At 37.9% G+C, this 21,535-nt stretch overlaps 1 protein-coding gene across 4 annotated transcripts in view; it reads left to right on the forward strand.

The window, feature by feature from the left end:
- Positions 1–21,535, forward strand: part of Gria3 (glutamate ionotropic receptor AMPA type subunit 3) — a 284,001-nt gene that overhangs the window by 238,058 nt on the left and 24,408 nt on the right. For 3 of the 4 annotated variants that reach the window (XM_047535596.1, XM_047535599.1, XM_047535598.1), the window contains exon 13: positions 19,200–19,447. In XM_047535596.1, the coding sequence (XP_047391552.1) occupies positions 19,200–19,447 (248 nt within the window). Of the gene's footprint in view, positions 1–19,199; positions 19,448–20,007; positions 20,123–21,535 lie in introns of all 4 variants that reach the window. The other variant, XM_047535597.1, reaches the window with a different exon arrangement.

A 21,535-nucleotide genomic window follows, 5' to 3' on the forward strand; every position in this document is an offset into this window, starting at 1 on the left:
TTTTCTTCTCTAACTTTGGAAGGAAAGAGAGGGAAAGAAGATAGACTTTGGTGTCAAATGATCCGGATTTAAATCTCAGCTATTCATTTATTCATTCAGTTAATATTTATTGAGTATGTGCTTCATGACAGCCACTGTTTAAACAGTACTCAAAACAAAATCCTTTTGCTCATTATTGTGAAACAAAAAAAAATAATGGATATAATGTATATATGGTGTTTTGTTTGGTGTTAAGTACAAAGGAGAAAAAGCAGGTAAAGAGACAAAATATCGGGGATGTTATTTCATCTCAGCTGATTGAAGAAAGCCTTTCTGATATCTGAATGAAGTAAAAGAGCAGGACATGGAGTAATGCATGGTAGACAGAAAAGCACTTCAGACAGAATAGCCCAAGCAAACGCCCTGACTTGGGAATGTGCTTGGTTGGTTTGAAGAAAACTTCTCATGTGATTTGAGAGAAATGAAAGAGGAAAAGCATGATAAGAAATGAGAATAGCAAGGAAGACAGGTCAGAACTTATTGTGCTGGGCTTTCTAAGTCTTGATAAAGATTTTGGGTTTTTTTCTATTTGATAGGAAGTCATTTAGATGAAGAATGATAAGAAATGAGAATAGCAAAGAAGACAGGTCAGGACTTATTGTGCTGGGCTTTCTAAGTCTTGATAAAGATTTTGGGTTTTTTTTCTATTTGATAGGAAGCCATTTGGATGACTTTGAGGAGAGGAATGACACAATCTAATTTATGTACAAAAAGATCACTCAGACATCTATGTGATACAAAATTTGAAGAGCAGGGAAACTGCTTAAGAATTGATTGAAATATTTCAGGTGAACAATTATTGGCTTGGATTAGGGTGAATGTGGTTACATTTTGAATATATTTTGAAGACTGAGCTGGCAATTTGAGACAAAGAAAAAAGTTAAGGATGAGTAAGATTTGGGCCCAAGCAACTGGACAAATTGGACGGTGGTGCCATTTTTTTTTTTTTTTTTTTTTTTTTTTTGCTGTACAACACTGGCAAGAGTAGCTAGCATGGATGGGAGGAATCAGTAGTTCCATTTTTCCATGCAAAGTTGGAGGTCCCTATGAGATATCCAAGTAGAGATTTCAGGTGGGCAGTTAGATAAATGAATCTAAAGTTTAGTGATGTCAGGGCTTAACATTTAACCAGCTGTGTCATCTTGGACAAGTAAATTAATTTCTATACGCATTAATTACCTCTTCAAGAAAATGGGGATAATATTGGTTTCACAGGTCATCTTTTTTTTTTTTTTGAAACCCAGGTTCAAACCCACCGGGGCTTAACCCTGAGCCACATTCCAAGCCCGTTTTATATTTTGTTTAAAGACAGAGTCTTTCTAAGTTGCTTGGAGCCTTGCTAAATTGCTGAGGGTGACTTTGAACTCACAATCCTCCTGCCTCAGGCTCCTGAGTCGCTAGGATCACAGGTGTGCGCCACCATGCCTGGCACAAGATCATCTTAAATTTTAGTAATACTTACACACTGTGCAAAGCATCATTCCTGATGTAAGTGCTCAATAAATGGTAGCCCTCTCATGTTCAGTATTCATTGCAATAACTGGAAGTGAGTTGTTGCTATTATAGGCTCATCCTTAATTGTTCTAAATCCAGGTCACTGAGTAGAATCACCTAAGAAGCATTTTTTTAAATGTGGGCCCCACCTTGGGTCAATTAAATCAGAATCACTGAAGCAGTAATCAGTAGTTTCCCAGGTACATATTATCTACAGATAGAGAACATATGAGTTGGCTTTAACAGAACTTTTCTTCCACTTAGTTCCAGTTCACCTTTTGGGAAAATAACACTCCTTAAAACATTAAGTAGAAAACATGGGCTCTTCTGGATATTCCTAAGCAAATCCCTTCTTTTCATCATTGTTTTTTTCCTTTAATATGAAAATAATTCTCACTCTGGGAACCTAGAAGAAATAGCCACTGTGGAAACAAAATATTGCAATTCCAGGATAAATTGTTCTACCTGAATACCATTTTTTTCTTTCACTTCCTAAGATGTACATTGTCAGGTTTGGTCTCTGCACTATAAATAATTGATTCAAGAATAACAAGAGTATTGCCGAGCACAGTGGTGCATGCCTGAAATCTCAGCAGCCTGGGAGGCTGAGGCAGGAGGATCACAAGTTCAAAGCCAGCCTCAGCAACTTAGCAAGGCCCTAAGCAACTCAGTGAGACCCTGTCTTAAAAGTAAAAAGGGCTGTGGCTGTGACTCAGTGGTTAAGGCCCCCTGGGTTCAACCCCTGATACCAAATTTTAAAAAAATTAAAAAAGAATAACAAGAGTATTAAATGTTTCTTTTAAATATTTTATTTATAGAAAATAAAAATACAGTTATAAGTGAAATCCAATTGGTCAGGGGTGTTAGGTTCTGGATTGCAGAAGGTAAATTTTTATTGAGGGAAATGACCCTGAAGTGCTCAATAGTGATAGTCCTGGAGGCAATCCATTGCTTGGGAAACAGGGAATTTGAGGCTTTGCTCTAGTTAATAGTAAAAAGTGATGGCAGACACACTTCCTCTGTGACCCATTCTCTGCTTGGAAAATAGATCCTACAATCTAAACATGAAGGCACACAGCACAGTCAGCTTTTCAATACATACACACACACACTCACAACTTCTTTACCCAATTAATGTATCCACCATTAGGCTATCATTCCTTTGGGTACTTTTGTTTTTTAATCTTTGCTAAAATTCAAGTTCTCCTATAAGGAAATCACATTTTATTATCTATCATTTATACCTCAGTGTGAACATTTATCATGGGGAAGGACATGTTGTGCCTAGTAAGGTAAATGGGGAAAGGGGGGAAAGGTGGCACCACCCAGAAGAGGGAACAAAAGTTGAGGAGTATCTGCAACAATAAAAGTTGACTCACAGTTTGGAGTTGTGGCTCAGTGGTAGAGCACTTGCCAGGCACATGTGAGGCACTGGGTTTGATCCTCAGTGTCACGTAAATAAATAAATCAAATAAAGGTCTTGTGGCCATCTGCAACTAAAAAAATATTTTTTAAAAAAAGTTGACTCACAGTCTCACTTGATAAAAACCCTCATAGTTCACCATTATGTATTTTCATTCTCAAAATAAGGAGAAAAATATAACTCGTCGATCTCTGGTTTTAAAAGTAGGATTTATATGTTTATTAAGGGCAAGACACCTTGGTTCTCAAGCTCACATTTCAAGGTAGGAATACTAAAAAATACCATGCCCTTTAAAGTTATTCTAAAGTACAGGCATCATTTCAAGTAGAATTTGGGTGGACCCAAACCCAGTCCTACTATATGACTGATAATCATCCAATAGCCTATCTGGGGAAAATGTAGTGCATTGTAGTGTTTGAAAATACAGATTGAAGTCTACATGAGTTCGCAGCTACACCATGTACCAGCTATGTGGCCCTGGAAATTTACTTAACTTCTCTGTGCCTATGTTTCTGCATTTTAAAAATAGGGTAACAACATAATCTATTTCATAGAGCTATTGTGAGGATTACATGACTTGACACATGTAAAACATAAAATAGAGCCTGGAACTAAGTATGTGCTCAATTAAATGTTAGTTCATGAATGTTTTCCCCACTCAAGGATAGCTCCATTAGCAGGGTTTCTCAGTCTTAGCACTGAGAAACCACTTCTGAGACCAGATAATTCTTAGTAGTGGGGACTGTCCTATGCATTTTAGGATATTTAAAGAGCATCCCTGGCTTCTACCCACTAGATATCAGTACTTCTCCTCTTTACAGTTTATGATAATTAGAAATTATCTGTAAAAGTTGCTGAATGTTTCCTGGGAGGCTAAATCATTCCTGATTGAGACACATAGAAATAAAGGATATTATGTTCCTTCCTCTATTCCCCCCACCCAGAATAGAGCAACAGAACCTTAAAAACATTTTCTCCAAGAGTTTGTTGACTCTGGATTTCAGAGTCATGCAGCCACTAATATTACTTTCAACCCATTGAAATATGCTTAGTTTCACTTCGTAAGAGATGCAGAAGATGAATTAGAATAATAACTGACTTTGCATGCCAGGAGGGGACCCTAGAAAGGTCACTGAAAACTTAGCTAAGTTGTCATGTATAACTTTAGAAAGGAGACATTTGAAAGAGCACTCCTTGAGGTAGAAGGAAACCTGTCCCTGGGATTTAGAATAGTTTCAAAATGTTAGACAAAGGCATTTGGAATGAGTACCTGACATTTTAGGGCAACTCTCAAGGTCTAGGCAAAAGTGACCTTCAGCTCCACTAAAGTTATCTAAAGCCTAGCCCCCAAAATAACTCAGACAGGATCATAATATACCAATAGAAAAGTTAAGAATAGAAATCAGCATTTCTTTCCCATCTTCCCTGTTTTCACCAAAACACAGTCACAAGACAGCTGCTGATTGAAGCTAATGGAAACTGACAAGCAGTACTTGTCTGAATGTTTAAAAATGTGCAAAATTCAGTGAAGGAAAGACAATGAAATCAGGGTTTCAGTCATGCTTTAGAAATGAAATCATTTCCTGTGTGTCTTGCTCCAAATCAAAATGGAAACTATTTCCTTTGCTTTGGAGGGAAATGTAAAATTCCATGATTCGTGTTTCAAAATGCACCTCATCAGAGCTACTGATTTCTTCAAAACACACATGGAAAAAAAAAACATGTATCAGATGTATTTGGCAAGCCAGATGTGCTCTTCCTCTCCTGCCTCAAATTGCTCTGACCCCTCATGTAGTGAAGTATGGACACTAGGTACCTCTAACAGTAGGTGACAAGAACATTCACTAATTCCAGTGTCTTAGTGGGAGGGAACTGGTATTAATTTACAATGTATCCTAATTGTAAAACAAAAGCTTTGACAATAACTAAAAAATGTTTTTGAAGGTGAGTTGTTCTCTTTTATCAAAAATGATAGTGTGTTAAAGCAAAGGAGACTGGGGTTGTTCAGAAAGATCTGTTTGTAACCTTCAATTCAGCAAACCTAAGAGGTGTCTCAGCATTGTTCCTCATTAGCTGTGTGACCAGGGGCAAGTTATTGAGTCAGCAACAAATCCTCAAATTTACACATAGGAGATCCTTCAAGGTGACATTATGGGTGGGACTTAACTGTAAGCACGCAGTTTTTCCCAGACTTGTCTGTTGGTGGTGAGTTTGGGGTAGATGGATAGAAACGAGTAAATGGGCAAAAGTCCACTCAAGCACCTCTTGGTTGTTGTACTCACTCCCTGTTTTAGTCAGCTTTTTTGCTGCGGTGATTGAAAGATCTGAGCAGAACAATTGTAGGGGAGGAAAAGTTTATTTGGGGGTGCACAGTTTCAGAGGTCTCAACCCACACACAGAAGTCTCCATTCCTCAGGGCTCAAGGTGAGGCAGGACACCATGGAGGAAGAGTGCGGCAGAGGGAAGCAGCTCACATGATGATCAGGAAGGAGAGAGAGAGAGAGAGAGAGAGAGAGAGAGAGAGAGAGAGAGAGAGAGAGGGTGGGGCAGGGGGAGAAACCGCCACTTGTCAGATAAATATATACCCCATAGCCACACCCCCAATGAACCACTTCCTCCAGTCACACCCTACCTGCCTCCAGTTACCACTCAGTTATTCCCATCAGGAATTAATTCACTGATTAGGTTAAGGTTATAACCCAATCTTTTCTCCTCCAAAACTTCTTGCATTGTCTCACATGTGAGCTTTTAGGGGATACCTCACATCCAAACCATAACACTCTCTCTCACCCTGAATTCCCTCATTCATAAAACAGGAATTCAACCTTTCATTCAACGAATATTTACTGAGCATTACTGGGATCAGACACTGTTCTATTCTTAGTGCTGGGGGTTAAGCAATGAACAAACAAGAAGCTGCTGAACCTACCTCACAGGGCTACTGTAGGGGTTCAATGGTGGTATGTGTAAAATTACCTTGCTAACCAGAAATAGAAATTTTACACTTGCAAATAGAATTTTACACCTTGCAAACAGAAAGTTTAATGAGATTAAACTATGTCCTGTTTTAGTTTTGACAATGTGAGGCCTCTCTGGATAAAGAAGAGGAGTACCTGAAAGGCTGTATGATACGTAACATTTTTGGGTCTAAACCAAGTACTTGAAATTTCAACTGTCAGAGTCACAACTTAAAAAAATTTCTGTAGAGCTGAGATTTATGACTTTTCTAAAGAACTTGAGAATAGGCCTGCCCCATCTACAACTTAAACTCCTAGTCTCCTACCTTTCCCACCTGACTAGGACACACAAGCAAAGATATTAGAAAAGACAAAGAATGGGGGGCAGGAATATAGGAAGGTTAGGAACTTTCCAGAGCAGCTGCATCATCAGCTCCCTTTCCTTCTAGTAACTTGCCTTCTAAGGATCACCCTTCCATATTCTAGTATTTGATAAACTCTGTGAGGCAACATTTGCTCTTAAAATGTCCAAAAGGGCACACAAGGCACATAGGAGTTCTGTTAGTGTTCAGTTCAGGAAGACTGATGCCCAAAGCCACCCTTTGGAATTTGTACCAGCTAGCAATGCCACCTGAGTCTTTATTAAAAGATAGAAGAAAAAACATACTATAGTTTATAATTATATTTTCTTAATTAAAGTTATGATCTAGAGAAGAAATTGGCTAAATTGTCAAGCAATAAGTAATCCATAATAAACTTGGATGAGACAAAATGAGAAAGGTGAAGTCATCTTTCTTTAGAACTTTCACCATATTTCTTTTTCCTAGTGTCCTGTACACAGAACTGGACTTCTCCAGCTCCTAAAAGCCCCTTTTACAATGCCAAGAGATCCATTCTCCTTCTGGGGACACAAATCCCCTATTTAAATAAAATGATCCCTTGTTCAGTAGTAACAGAAGCCCTTGCAATATCAGTGAACATCTCCATGAGAATCAAGACTGCTGATGCCCCAAAGGGGTACAGGATGCATCTCTGATAGAGGCCGACAATGAAATAGGGAGAGTAGGATGGAGACTGAGCACCTGAAAGTCAAATCTATCCTCTCTTTGGTATATATTTGCAAGGTAATGAAGGAAAGCCACTATGCAAGCATAGTGGGAATGGTGACCTAATAAATAAAGCTCTGTCCTCTTTGAGGATACTGGGGTAAAAAGTGCCTAAAGTCATCTTCCCCTGACCTTGCCTTCATTCTGTTCTCTCAAATATTCTTTCAGAACACACCAGACATGTTTGGGTCATAGAAATGTCACAAACACCAATATTGTTCTCTTTACAAAAAATGCAATACTTTGCACTCTAACAGTAAATTAATGCCATAAAATGATTTTTATGCTATGCTTCTCTTAACAATTATGCTTCCAACTTATCAGTCTATTTTGTTAATTCAGTTGATTCTGGACTATCAACAATTGGAAAAGCTTTGGAGGGGAAAATTATGTTCATGTCCAAGTCATGAAAAGAGATGGTTCTGTTGCCCTTGGTGTTAATTCCACTATATCAGGCATATTTGTGATAAAGTCTGAGGACACATTTTAGGAGGGACTTTAAAAAATTAAAAAGCATCTAGAAGATTATGACCAGAAAAGGGGAGCTGACTAGAATTCATGTCATACAAGCAACAAATGAAGGACCTTAAAATGTTTAACCTGTAAAAGAGACAAGTAACAGGTGACATTGGGATGGTCATTGTGGTAGCAGACTTCAGACTGCACATTGTATGAGAAAGAAAGCATATTTACTCTGAGTTGCTAAAGAATGAAGAATTAGTACCAGTGGATGGCACTTTGATTTTAATATTCATTTATTCCACAGACACATACTGAGAATGTACTACATGCCAGGCATTATGCTGGATATTTGGGATGCAGAAACAAAAAAAGACATGCTCCCTACTCTGAAGGATCTCATATTTAGCTGGGATCACCAATAGTAAGCAATAAATTTGGTGCTACAAATAACAGAAAAATGGAAGCAGAGTGGTGACTGCCTAATTCAATCAGAAAGCAAAGTAGGATTGAATAGGAGACACTTTCATTAAGGATGTCAGCCTAATAAAAAGAACTTTCTATCAACTTGAACTACCCCACAGAATTAGGTACCTCTTAAACTTCTATGAGCTAGAGTGTCTCAGTACTAGAGACATTAGAATTAAGAAGCTATTGCTTCACTGGGTGGGAGGCTGAACAAGATGGTTTTGAAGGTACCTTCTAGCCCTGATATTGTATTATTCTATAGACTCCAACCGAATGCTCTACTAACCAAGTGGATATTCTGTTTTAACTCATAAGAGAACAGGAAATTTCATTCAGCAGATTTCCCAGAAACAGTGTTCTAGTTAATGAGAATTTTAATGTAGAAACCTCAAGAAAACACTACAAAACATAAATTTTAAAAAGGAAAATTCGCCATTTTGCCCATTTTCCCCCACCAACAAAATTCTAAAAATGCAAAATTCAATAACAATTTTTGTTGATGGAAGACCATGGAAATTCTTCAGGAATATGTCTGGAGACCCAAATCTACCGATAATACTTTAGCATATGATAGCCTTCATAAAATGGAGTGATTCTGTAAATATGAGATAAAAGTAATTTACAAAGCTATTAAAATAAATGGTACCACTAAAACAAATTACACTTTTTTTTTTTATTTATTTTTTTACGTTTACATAGGGTAATGATGTTTATTTTTTTTCCCTTCCCCCCCACCCCTCTCACCCCTCTTTTCCCTCTACACAGTCCTTCTTTCCTTCATTCTTACCGCTCTCCTTAGCCTAACTCTAAACCTAACCCTAAACCTAATGCTTACCCCTCCCACCCCCATTATATGTCCTCATCCGCTTATCAGCGAGATCATTCGTCCTTTAGTTTTTTGAGATTGGCTTATCTCACTTAGCATGATATTCTCCAATTTCGACCATTTGCCTACAAATGCCATAATTTTATCATTCTTCATTGCGGAGTAATATTCCATTGTATAAATATGCCACAGTTTCTTTATCCATTCATCAACTGAAGGGCATCTAGGTTGGTTCCACAATCTGGCTATGGTGAATTGAGCAGCAATGAACATTGATGTGGCTGTATCTCTGTAGTATGCTGATTTTAAGTCCTTTGGGTATAGACCAAGGAGTGGGATAGCTGGGTCAATGGTGTTTCCATTCCAAGCTTTCTGAGGAATCTCCACACTGCTTTCCAGAGTGGCTGCACTAATTTGCAACCCCACCAGCAATGTATGAGTGTTCCTTTTTCACCACATCCTCGCCAACACCTATTGTTGCTTGTATTCTTGATAATCGCCATTCTAATTGGGGTGAGATGAAATCTTAGGGTAGTTTTGATTTGCATTTCCCTAATTACTAGGGATGTTGAACATTTTTTCCATATATCTGTTGATTACTTGTACATCTTCTTCTGTGAAGTGTCTGTTCATTTCCTTAGCCCATTTGTTGATTGGATTATTTGTATTCTTCGTGTAGAGTTTTTTGAGTTCTTTATAGATTCTGGAAATTAGCGCTCTATCTGAGGTATGGTTGGCAAAAATATTCTCCCACTCTGTAGGCTCTCTCTTCACATTTCTGATAGTTTCCTTTGCTGAGAGAAAGCTTTTTAGTTTGAATCTATCCCAGTTGTTGATTCTTGCTTTTATTTCTTGTGCTATGGGAGTCCTGTTAAGGAAGTCTGATCCTAAGCCAACAAGTTGAAGATTTGTACCTACTTTTTCTTCTATAAGATGCAGGGTCTCTGGTCTGATTCCGAGGTCCTTGATCCATTTTGAGTTGAGTTTTGTGTAGGGTGAGAGATAGGGGTTTAATTTCATTCTATTGCATATGGTTTTCCAGTTTTCCCAGCACCATTTGTTGAAGAGGCTATCTTTTCTCCATTGCATATTGTTGGAACCTTTGTCTAGTATGAGAAAATTGTATTTATTTGGGTTTGTGTCCATGTCCTCTATTCTGTACCATTGATCTACCTGTCTATTTTGGTACCAATACCATGCCATTTTTGTTACTATTGCTTTGTAGTAGAGTTGAAGATCTGGTATTGCAATACCCCCTGCTTCGCTCTTGCTACTGAGGATTGCTTTAGCTATTCTAGGTTTTTTATTCTTCCAGATGAATTTCATAATTGCTTGCTATATTTCTGCAAGGTACATCATTGGGATTTTAATTGGAATTGCATTGAATCTGTATAGCACTTTAGGTAGTATAGCCATTTTGACGATATTAATTCTGCCTATCCAGGAACATGGGAGATCTTTCCATCTTCTAAGGTTTTCTTTAATTTCTTTCTTTAGTGTTCTGTAGTTCTCATTGTAGAGGTCTTTCACCTCTTTTGTGAGATTGATTCCCAAGTATTTTATTTTTTTCGATGCTATTGTGAATGGGGTAGTTTTCCTAATTTCTCTTTCTGAAGATTCATCACTTATGTATAAAAATGCATTGGATTTATGAGCATTGATCTTGTAACCTGCTACTTTACTGAATTCACTTATGAGTTCTAAAAGTTTTCTGGTGGAATTTCCAGGTTCCTCTAAATATATAATCATGTCATCAGCGAACAGGGATAGTTTGAGTTCTTCTTTTCCTATTCGTATCCTTTAATTTCTTTGGTTTGTCTGATTGCTCTGGCTAGAGTCTCAAGGACGATGTTGAATAGAAGTGGTGAAAGAGGGCATCCCTGCCTTGTTCCAGTTTTTAGGGGGAACGCTTTCAGTTTTTCACCATTTAGAATGATATTAGCCATGGGCTTAGCGTAGATGGCCTTTATAATGTTTAGGAATGTTCCCACTACCCCAATTTTTTCTAGTGTTTTGAGCATGAAGGGATGCTGTATTTTATCGAATGCTTTTTCTGCATCTATTGAAATAATCATGTGATTCTTAACTTTAAGTCTGTTGATATGGTGAATGACATTTATTGATTTCCGAATGTTGAACCAACCTTGCATCCCTGGGATAAAACCCACTTGATCGTGGTGCACTATCTTTTTAATATATATTTGTATGCGATTTGCTAAAATTTTGTTGAGAATTTTTGCGTCGATGTTCATTAAGGATATTGGTCTGAAATTTTCTTTCCTCGATGTGTCTCTGTCTGGTTTAGGTATCAGGGTGATATTGGCTTCATAGAACGAGTTTGGGAGGGTTCCCTCCTCTTCTATTTCATGGAATAGTTTGAGGAGTATTGGAATGAGCTCTTCTTTAAAGGTTTTGTAGAACTCGGCTGAGAACCCATCTGGTCCTGGACTTTTCTTTGTTGGTAGGCTTTTGATGACCTCTTCTATTTCATTGCTTGAAATTGGTTTATTTAGGTTGTGTATGTCCTCCTCGTTCAGTTTAGGTAATTCATATGTCTCTAGAAATTTGTTGATGTCTTCGAGGTTTTCTGTTTTGTTGGAGTATAGATTTTCGAAATAGCTTCTAATTATGTTTTGTATTTCACTCGTGTCTGTTGTGATGTTTCCTTGTTCATTCCGAATTTTAGTAATTTGAGTTTTCTCCCTCTTTCTCTTTGTTAGTGTGGCTAAGGGTTTATCAATTTTATTTATTTTTTCAAAGAACCAACTATTTATTTTATTAATTTTTCCGATTGTTTCTTTTGTTTCAATTTCGATGATTTTGACTCTGAATTTAACTATTTCCTGTCTTCTACTACTTTTGGTATTGGTCTGCTCTTCTTTTTCTAGTGCTTTGAGCTGTAGTGTTAAGTCGTTTATTTGTTGATTTCTACTTCTTTTTTTGAATGCACCCCATGAAATAAATGTTCCTCTAAGTACTGCTTTCATAGTGTCCCAGAGATTTTGATATGATGTGTCTTTGTTCTCGTTTACTTCTAAGAATTTTTTTATTTCCCTCCTGATGTCTTCTGTTATCCATTCATCATATAATAGTGTATTATTTAGTCTCCAATATTGGAGAAGTTTCTGTTTTTTATTCTGTCATTTATTTCTAATTTCAATCCATTATGATCTGATAGAGTACGTGGTAGTATCTCTATCTTCTTGTATTTGCTAACAGTAGCTTTGTGGCATAAAATATGGTCTATTTTAGAGAAGGATCCATGTGCTGCTGAGAAGAAAGTGTATTCGTTCTTTGTTGGATGGTATATTCTATATATGTCTGTTAAGTCTAAATTGGTGATTGTGTTGTTGAGATCTATAGTTTCTTTATTCAATTTTTGTTTGGACGATCTATCCAGTGGTGAGAGAGGTATGTTAAAATCGCCTAGTATGATTGTGTTGTGGTCTATTTGATTTCTGGAATTGAGAAGGATTTGTTTGACGTACGTGGATGAGCCAATGTTTGGGGCATAGATATTTATGATTGTTAAGTCTTGCTGATTTATGCTTCCCTTAAGCAGCATGTAATGTCCTTCTTTATCCCTTCTGACTAGTTTTGGTTTGAAGTCCACATTATCTGAGATGAGGATGGATACTCCAGCTTTTTTGCTGTGTCCGTGTGCATGGTATGTTTTTCCCCATCCTTTCACCTTTAGTCTATGGGTGTCTCTTTCTATGAGATGAGTCTCTTTCAGGCAGCATATTGTTGAATTTTTCTTTTTAATCCAATCTGCCAGTCTGTGTCTTTTGATTGATGAATTCAGGCCATTAACATTCAGGGTTATTATTGTGATATGATTTGTATTCCCAGTCAATTGACTCATATTTGTTTTTGACATGATTTGGTTTCTCCTTTATTTGGCTATTCCTTTAGGCTAGCGCCTCCTGTTGCTGATTTGCATCAATGTTTTTCATCTCTTCCTCATGGAATATTTTGCTGAGAATGTTCTGTAATGCTGGCTTTCTTTTTGTAAATTCCTTTAGCTTTTGTTTATCATGGAAGGATCTTATTTCATCATCAAATTTGAAGGTAAGTTTTGCTGGGTATAAGATTCTTGGTTGGCATCCGTTTTCTTTCAGGGCTTGGTAAATGTTGTTCCAGGCCCTTCTGGCTTTTAGGGTCTGGATTGAAAAATCTGCTGATATTCTTATTGGTTTCCCTCTGAATGTAATTTGATTCTTTTCTCTCGCGGCCTTTAAAATTCTGTCTTTATTTTGTATGTTAGGTATTTTCATAATAATGTGCCTTGGTGTGGGTCTGTTGTAATTTTGTATGTTTGGAGTTCTATAAGCCTCTTGTATTTGGTTTTCCATTTCGTTCTTCAGATTTGGGAAATTTTCTGATATTATTTCATTGAATAGATTGTTCATTCCTTTGGTTTGTTTCTCTAAGCCTTCCTCAATCCCAATAATTCTTAAATTTGGCCTTTTCATGATATCCCATAATTCTTGTAGATTCTGTTCATGATTTCTTACCATCTTTTCTGTTTGACCAACTTTGCTTTCAAGATTAAATAATTTGTCTTCAATGTCTGAGGTTCTGTCTTCCAGGTGCTCCATTCTATTGGTTATTCTTTCTATGGAGTTTTTAACTTGGTTTATTGTTTCCTTCATTTCAAGTATTTCAGTTTGTTTTTTTTTTAGTATCTCTAACTCTTTATTGAAATGATCTCTTGCTTCCCGTATTTGCTCTTTTAACTGTTGATTGGTGCGATCATTTAATGCCTGCATTTGCTCTTTCATCTCCTCCTTCAATGCCTGCATTTGCTCTTTCATCTCCTCATTAGCTTCCCTAATTGTTTTAATTACGTACATTCTGAACTCCCTTTCTGACATTTCTTCTGCTGTGCTGTCATTGGGTTTTATTGATGTAGTATCTAGGTTTGTTTGGGACATTTTCTTCCCTTGTTTTCTCATATTGGTCAGTTGTCAGTGGGACCCTGAGATATTGCAGTTTTCCGCTATTGGCTTACAGTGTCCCAGTAGATTTCCAGTGTATCACCTCCCAGCCTTCAGTAGCCTGATGTCTTGGAGGAATCTGATAAAGCAGCGTATCCGAAGAAAACTGCCCCTAGCCCCCTACTGGTTCCACGATTTGGAACTGGCTCTGTGCTGAAATGCTCTCACTGTGGGCCTGCACCGTGCAGCTGGCCGTGTGGGAGGAGCTCACTGCCGGAGTGTGGAAGGCTACCTTGGGAAGACTCTAGCTGCCCTGCCCGGCTCCAATAAGCCACCTCTATCTGGGCCTGCCCCCCGGGCCGAGCTTTACCCAGTGGGCAGACTTACCCGTGGCTCTTTTTCAGTCCGAGACTCTCAATGCCTCCCCTTCTTAACTCCTGGGTTCTGGAGCGACAGGGGGTGCAGTCTCCCTTTAGGCCGCCATCTTGGATCGCCCCAAAATTACACTTTCTTTACAATAAAATACATACTATTTTTATACATTATTGTTAAATACATAGGTAAAATACATATGTATGTTAAATGCATGTTCAATACATTATGTAAAATACATAATGTTTTTCACCACTTCCTGTGTTCCAGGTATTGTTCTAAGAATATATTTCTCCCAATAAATTTAATTTCTCCCAATAAATCTTTGAAGTAGATGTTGTTTTTAAAAAAAATTATACCATTTTATAAATGAGGCAATTGAGACATATAGAGGTTAGATAATTTATGGACCTAGCAAGTGGGATTCAACCCCAAGCAATCTGACTCCACACCCTAAATCATAGCACTATTAATTTGCTTACATGGGTCTACAGAAGAATACTTTCATCACTAGAGAGTGACCATTTGCACAATGGCTAGAAGCAACCAACACCATTGTGTTGCAAAGAGATAAAAAATCTTTAAAAAAAAGAGATAAAAAATCTGAGTGGTAGATCAAGTGACTCACTCATTACTTGCTTCCATGCCCCAGACTAACAGAGCCTGAGATTCAAATTTTCACCACTACAAAAAGAAAAATTTCTCTTTATTTTCAATGTTCTTGATTCATTAAAAATAGTTGAAATTACAACTATTGACTCCCTTAATGTTAGAGTTCTACCTTATCTTCTGTTTTGGATTAATCTGTTTCTCTTTCGATCACACATTTCTCTTTTGATTTCATTTGCTAAGTATCTGTCAATGCTATGAGAATTTCTCACAGCCTCTCTGCATAACTGTTGTTTGTTGCTTCTTTGATATAAAGTGGTGCTTTGTGGGATAAAAGAATAAAATCATAGCAAGTTGGAGAAAAATGAACTTGTTATTACACATCCTGCCCATAATTTTCTAAATTTTTCCCAGATGATTGAACTAAGATTCAATCCCTTTTATTGCCTTTGATATTTCAGCCAAAATAAGACAGACTATAAAAAAAAAAGAAAATTCTAGTGATTTTTTTTCTTCATTTTGGTCTGAATGTTATCCTGTCACTTAAATACTAGTTAGGATGATAAATGTTTTGGCTTAATTTTTCTCACTTATGAGTCATTTCTTTTTCCCCTTTCTAACCTCCTTCAGAATTCAGTTATCAACCAGGGCCCAATAATTTCTGCCACTAAGTAGCTTGTCATTCACTGTATCCATTAATATCTGCTGCATATACACCACACACATTTAAAGTGCCCACTTCGAGCACTGTCATTTATTCTCCTAGAAATGCATCATTACCTAAAGGAATAAACCCTTTAACCTGTATCAGGAATCAAAGAGCTCAAGTAAATGATGAAGTAAATGAGTCCAAATTATACTACACTTGGATAAGAATTCATGGACCCCTTTGCCCCTGGCTTAGAAATTTCTCTTTTGAATCAATGTCCTATTTGCAAATAGTGTTGGAGACAAATTGTTCAGAAACCTCCTCCTCTCCACCCCACCTTGTTCTCCAGTCTGACTGGGCCAAGATGAATATAAAATACCTCTCTATAAGTACACAAAACATATACCCACTGCAGTATTATCTATGATGACAAAAAAAACTGGAACTGATCTGAGTCCCTCAAAAGGGGACTAGGTAAATAAAGAATTGTGTATCCATAGATTGAAGTGCTATATAACCATTACAAAGGGAATACGTTTACTCTAATAATAAGAGAATAAAGAGGTGCAAGGAATAATAAAGGATGAATTAGCACAGTGGTTCCTTTTGGTGAGTAGGGAATGTGCAACTAGGGAGAAGATAGATTTCAACTACTTCACAATATTCAATTTCTTAAGTTTTCTAAAAGGTACACAGGTATTCCTACATTATTTTTATATTTTCCTGTGCATCTGATTATTTGCTTTTACTTAGTTCATTGGACAATAGACTAGGAAATTCTTTTTGGAATAAAGTCATTGACAATTTATTTCATTATGTGTCAGATGAGGATAATATATGGTATAAGCATAATGTCTATGGGTGAGTTTTCATTCTCTGATTATTCATGCTTTGATTATTGGGGTCTATAAAGGGGTAGTTATTGGTCTGAGCATCAGATGCAGGTAAACTAGGATTTTAAAAGAGGATTGTAAAGCATGCAGCCTGGTTGGTTTATCAGGTACCTGGACCTGATGTTCTTTGGAAAAACTTCAGCTCTATAATTCTACAGTGCTAGAAAGCTAGTGTTGGTAACCTTTTCTAACCAACCTTCTGATACCTTCAACCAGAATCTGACTGTCACACTGATCAATCCTAAGCTTCAGTTATTAAGTAAACATATCTTTAGGGGCTACCATGTATCAGGCACGTTGCTGGCTGCCAAGATGGGTACCAAAATGAATAAGGCATGACCTGTGTCTTCAGGAAATGCTTAAGTAACAAAGGAAAGGCAGATACATAGACAATTCATCTTAATGCAATGTGGGAAGTTCTATAGCAGAAGTATAAGCAAAGTGCTTTGGCAGAACAACCAAGGAAACACTTCTGTGGGAACAGGAGAAAGTCCGAAAGGATTTCACAGAATTTGTGACATTTGCTCTGGATTTTGTAGGATGAATAAAGCGATTCAGGCAGAAGCAAAAGCATAACTAAAGGCGTGAGACATGAAAGTATGTGGCTCATTTCAGTAAACAGTGAGTAGTCCAGTGTGACTGGAGTATAGGAGAGTATCCGACACCCTAAGCACTCTTGAATATCATTCAGAAGAGTTTGGATGTTATCCTGCAGGTATTAGGGAACTATCAGAGGATTTGCAAGAAGGAAGTAACATTAGCATATTTGTATTTGGAAAGAATTGTTGGAGGATAAATTGAAGAAAGAAATTAAGCAGGGAGACTGTCAATCAGGAGGCAATAGTAGTCCAGACCAAAATAAATGATGAGAGCCTGCCCAAGGGAGGGCAGTGATCAGGAGAAAAGAAAGAAAAAGAAAAAACAGATTCTGCAGGCATTTCTATACTAGAATAAGCATGACAGAGCAAGGGAAGAGTAAAACCAAACCTTCTAGCTTGGATAGGCAGTGGTTTACTGGTGGAATGTAGAAGGGAGCCACACTTTGTAAGGAAGAAAAGAAGTTTGAATTGGAAGTGTTTATGAAAGCGTCTATAGATCCATTAGTTGGAGATATCTGTCAGTAAGACTTGTTTGCTCTTTTCCCAAAGCACATCTTGAATCCAACCTCTTTTCCACCCCCACTGCTCCCACTCTAGTTTAAGCCACAGCCATCTGTCCCCTGGACTGTTAGAACAGCCTCCAAACTAATCTCCTTGCATCCACTCTGGCCCACCTTGTAGACTATTCTCCATATATCAGTCAGAGTAATACTTTAAAACTTTAAATCAGATTCTATCACACTCCTCCTCAAAAATCTTCCATTAGTTTCTTATCACATATACAATAAATCTAAACTTTTTATCACAACCTACAATAGGTTCCCTCCAAGATCTGACCTCTGATTATCTTTCTAAGCTCATTTCCTAGCACTCTCTCTTTGGCTCATTTAGCTCCAAACTGGCATTTTTGCAGTGCTTTATGCAAACCAAGCATGTTCCTATCTCAGTGAACAAATTCAGTGACTCAGTGAGAGTCTGATTGTCTTAATGCTTAATTTCCATACTGATAGCTCTGGGTGTTCCAGCCCCCTGGAATTCTTTCGGCCACTCCAAACAGGCCTCAAGAAAAATGCAGTGCATCCAGCCAAAGTTCAGAGAAGAGCAACTAAATAACTAATCAAACAATTGGAGTATGTGCCAGGAAACCTCATAGGAGGACATTTGAAAACATGGTATACGTTTGTGGTTTTTGCCATGCTGTCTCACCTTTGGTCAAATATCATTATAAAATTTTCCTCCAGGGTTTGTATTCCTTAACATCTAGCTCCCAACTCAATTGGGAGTTCTGGGGTCATTGTGACTATTCTTCCTTTAATTTTCAAGGATGACTAAAATGGAGCTAGAGACACAGTAAGTATTTAATATATGTGTTGAGGACCATTTGAATTGAGATGATATTTAATAGAATGAAATTCAAAATTCAAAAAGGTATATGAAGGAGACCTGGTTTGGTCAAAAAGTACAGTTTTGTTTAGCCTCAACCTGAATTGAGAGGACTCTATTCACTCTATAATATTTTTCACACCCCTCAGTAGAGTGCTTGTCTGTAGCAGATGCTCAATAAATATTTGTTGAAAGAATGGATGAATGACTAAACACATTAATGCAAACTCAGGCAGCATTGATAGAAAATAATGCTCCAATAACAAGAAGTGATTTTAAATTCTATTATGGTCACACACCTGGGGATATCATAGATGTGAGAGTTCTGCAAACAGAGTCAGTCAGTGGAGTTTCTAATAAAGAGATGAAGAAAGGACATAATAAAAGCCTTGCAATAACTGAACCATCACCATGCAAAATAATGTGTAGAACTGCTTCACATAGCTCTCTGGCAGTAGGGCTAAAAGGTGGATGTTTTAGAGAAATAAAGATCAGCTCACAATAGGGGAGTACTTTCTTGCAATAATTGATGTCCCATGCTGGAACGGGTTACAATGATTGTACACTCTTCCAATAACATTTTTCAGGCAAGTACAGGACTAACACATAGGAGATAGCAGGGGGTCATGGGGGAAGATTTCTTCATTGAGAGGAAGATTGAAATCAGAAAGTGTTTTTCAAAGCAGATTGTAACCAATTAGTGGGGTCATGAAATCAATTCAGTGGGTCATGACCAGCATTTTTCAAAGTGAATTAGAATAGAAAATATCAGAAGACATCACATATTGCAAGGGGGAAAGTGGTTTTGAGAAACCTGTTTTAGAAAGGCGTTTACATATGTCTGAAAGTGTCTGCTAAGTTGTAGTGGAACACATTTTTCTTACTGTGGAGTGCAATCAAAAATGTTTGAAAACTCCTGCAGTAAGACCTCTCCCAGATTTCATATCTGACAGTTTGAAGAACTCTTATGTCTTTGTTACAGAGATCCAAAATTGCTGTGTACGAGAAAATGTGGTCTTACATGAAATCAGCAGAACCATCTGTGTTTACCAAAACAACAGCAGATGGGGTGGCCCGAGTGCGGAAGTCCAAGGGAAAGTTCGCCTTCCTGCTAGAGTCAACCATGAATGAGTACATTGAGCAGAGAAAACCGTGTGATACGATGAAAGTTGGTGGAAATCTGGATTCCAAAGGCTATGGTGTGGCAACCCCTAAAGGCTCAGCATTAAGGTGGGTGGAATAATATAACAATATCCGTGTTGTTATAGTATTCCACCTACCCTGATGCATTTTGTTGTCATTTTCTTTCTTGTGGATTTTGAGGTAACTTTTAAAAGTTTAAAATCTACAATATTCCATGGAGTTAAATAAGACGGTAAATTATGGTTTCATCTATTTAATGCATCCATTTTTTTAATGTTCTCTCTCTGTGTTGTCCTCTCTGACTGTTTGTTGCTGTTTTAATTTTACAGTTCAACGGCTTTTTCAATTTAAATGGTAAAAGCCAAGTTATGGTGCCATATGTGACGAATGTTAATTGCATGGATGTGGTGTTCTTGTTACTTTTTTTCTCAAAGACAATTTCCCCATCCCGCACACTTCAGTTTTGAGCAAATGTTATCCTCCATGCCACCTTCCAATATTTAACCCTGTATTTGCTGTACAGACATTTTTATAGCTCCACGTTCTGTGAAATTTAGCCAATTTGTCCTCTTGTGCTCCTTTTTATACGTTAACGATTTCCTAAGCATTTGTGCATTTTCTTACAAGTTATGTTTTATCGTTTCAAGAAATGCTGTTAACCTGGCAGTATTAAAACTGAATGAGCAAGGCCTCTTGGACAAATTGAAAAACAAATGGTGGTACGACAAAGGAGAGTGCGGCAGCGGGGGCGGTGACTCCAAGGTCAGCCTCAATGTCACCACAACCGGGTACCCTTAGTGACGAGTAATCGGCAAGACTGTTATTTTATTATTGAGGAGAGAGCACAAGACTCACACATAAAGTGGAATGACCAGGTTATTCCCCTGCCTGGCAGCTTTGGGAACCAGAAAGACTTTAGGGCACTGCCCACATTTTTGATCTAACTTGGGTCCCTTCTTAAACTCCCAGACAGAGGCTCCCTGTCCACACCCCTTCCATCCCCTCATACACCAGACTGGTTGCCTTATGAAGGCCATGTTATGGGTTTCAATGCCCTAGGCTTTCCAGAGTCCAAGACTCCCCTGCCTCCGTTTGATTGATGTGAGAAATCTGATTCATCTGCTGAAAAGTCAGTTTGTAGTATTTTTTTTTCCCTAGGATGTGATGGCTGCTCACAGAAGTTGGTTGATTGAGTAGGGATGACTTCTTCAATTATGTGTATGAATGATGAGATGTTGTTCTCTGTATGTAATGGCCCATTTAAGCAGGCCCCACTTAACTTGAAAACCAAAGAACAAGACGGGTTTCAAGTTAAATGGGGTCTTTCTTCAATAGGTCACCACATAGAGAGACTTTGCAAAGTTATTTTGTGTATTTAAACAAGTGCGTCGTCTGTGGTACTATTTGTGTGTGAATCCCTGATTTGGCTTCTCTTTAGCCATGTTCTTGGTTCAGGTAGGTCTAATTGTTATCCAGGCTGCCACCATGAGAAAACCCACCTTACTTGGCATTCCTTTGCTTCCTAACACTCTTCGGGGTAAAATGAATCATCCAAGCAACATGAAATAGGGGCTCACTCAGAAGTCAAGATACCAAGTCATGGAAAGACTCATTGGGTAAGTACAGGAGAGGACCTGAAAACAGAATCCTCCGTGGCCCAAGGGGCATGAGATTATATTGAAGCATGTGAGATCAGCTCTTATACAACCAAGATACCATGGGCATCTTAAGGTGAAGAACAGTGTTTCCCAACCACAAGCAACAGACAGGCAAGCCAAAACTTTTCTCCTTCAGAGACAATGGTTGTACCTCTGCTCCTCTCTTTCCCTCTCCATCCCTCAGGATCCAGGTGGAAAAGTTAGTTTGCCAGTCTGCAGTATAAAATGGGTTTGGAAACACTGATCCAGAGTACTTCCAAGAAATAAATTTAAAAGCACTCAACTTCAGTTTATGATCTCACCAGGCATTAACAAGGCCTTTTACTGTAAAACCTTGATTAACGAGAACTCTCCTCACCAGTGTCCCAACTAACTGAATTGCACCCCCTCAGAACTTCACATTGATGAGAAAACCTCAGTAGTAACCAAAAAAGAAGACCTCAAGGAATTGATTTTTTTAATCACTTGCCAAGAGATAACCTGTGATTAGGTCATATTCCGCTCTTTCTCCTATAAC

Source organism: Sciurus carolinensis, chromosome X, assembly GCF_902686445.1.
Source record: "Sciurus carolinensis chromosome X, mSciCar1.2, whole genome shotgun sequence".
In the NCBI taxonomy this organism is placed as follows: domain Eukaryota; kingdom Metazoa; phylum Chordata; class Mammalia; order Rodentia; family Sciuridae; genus Sciurus; species Sciurus carolinensis.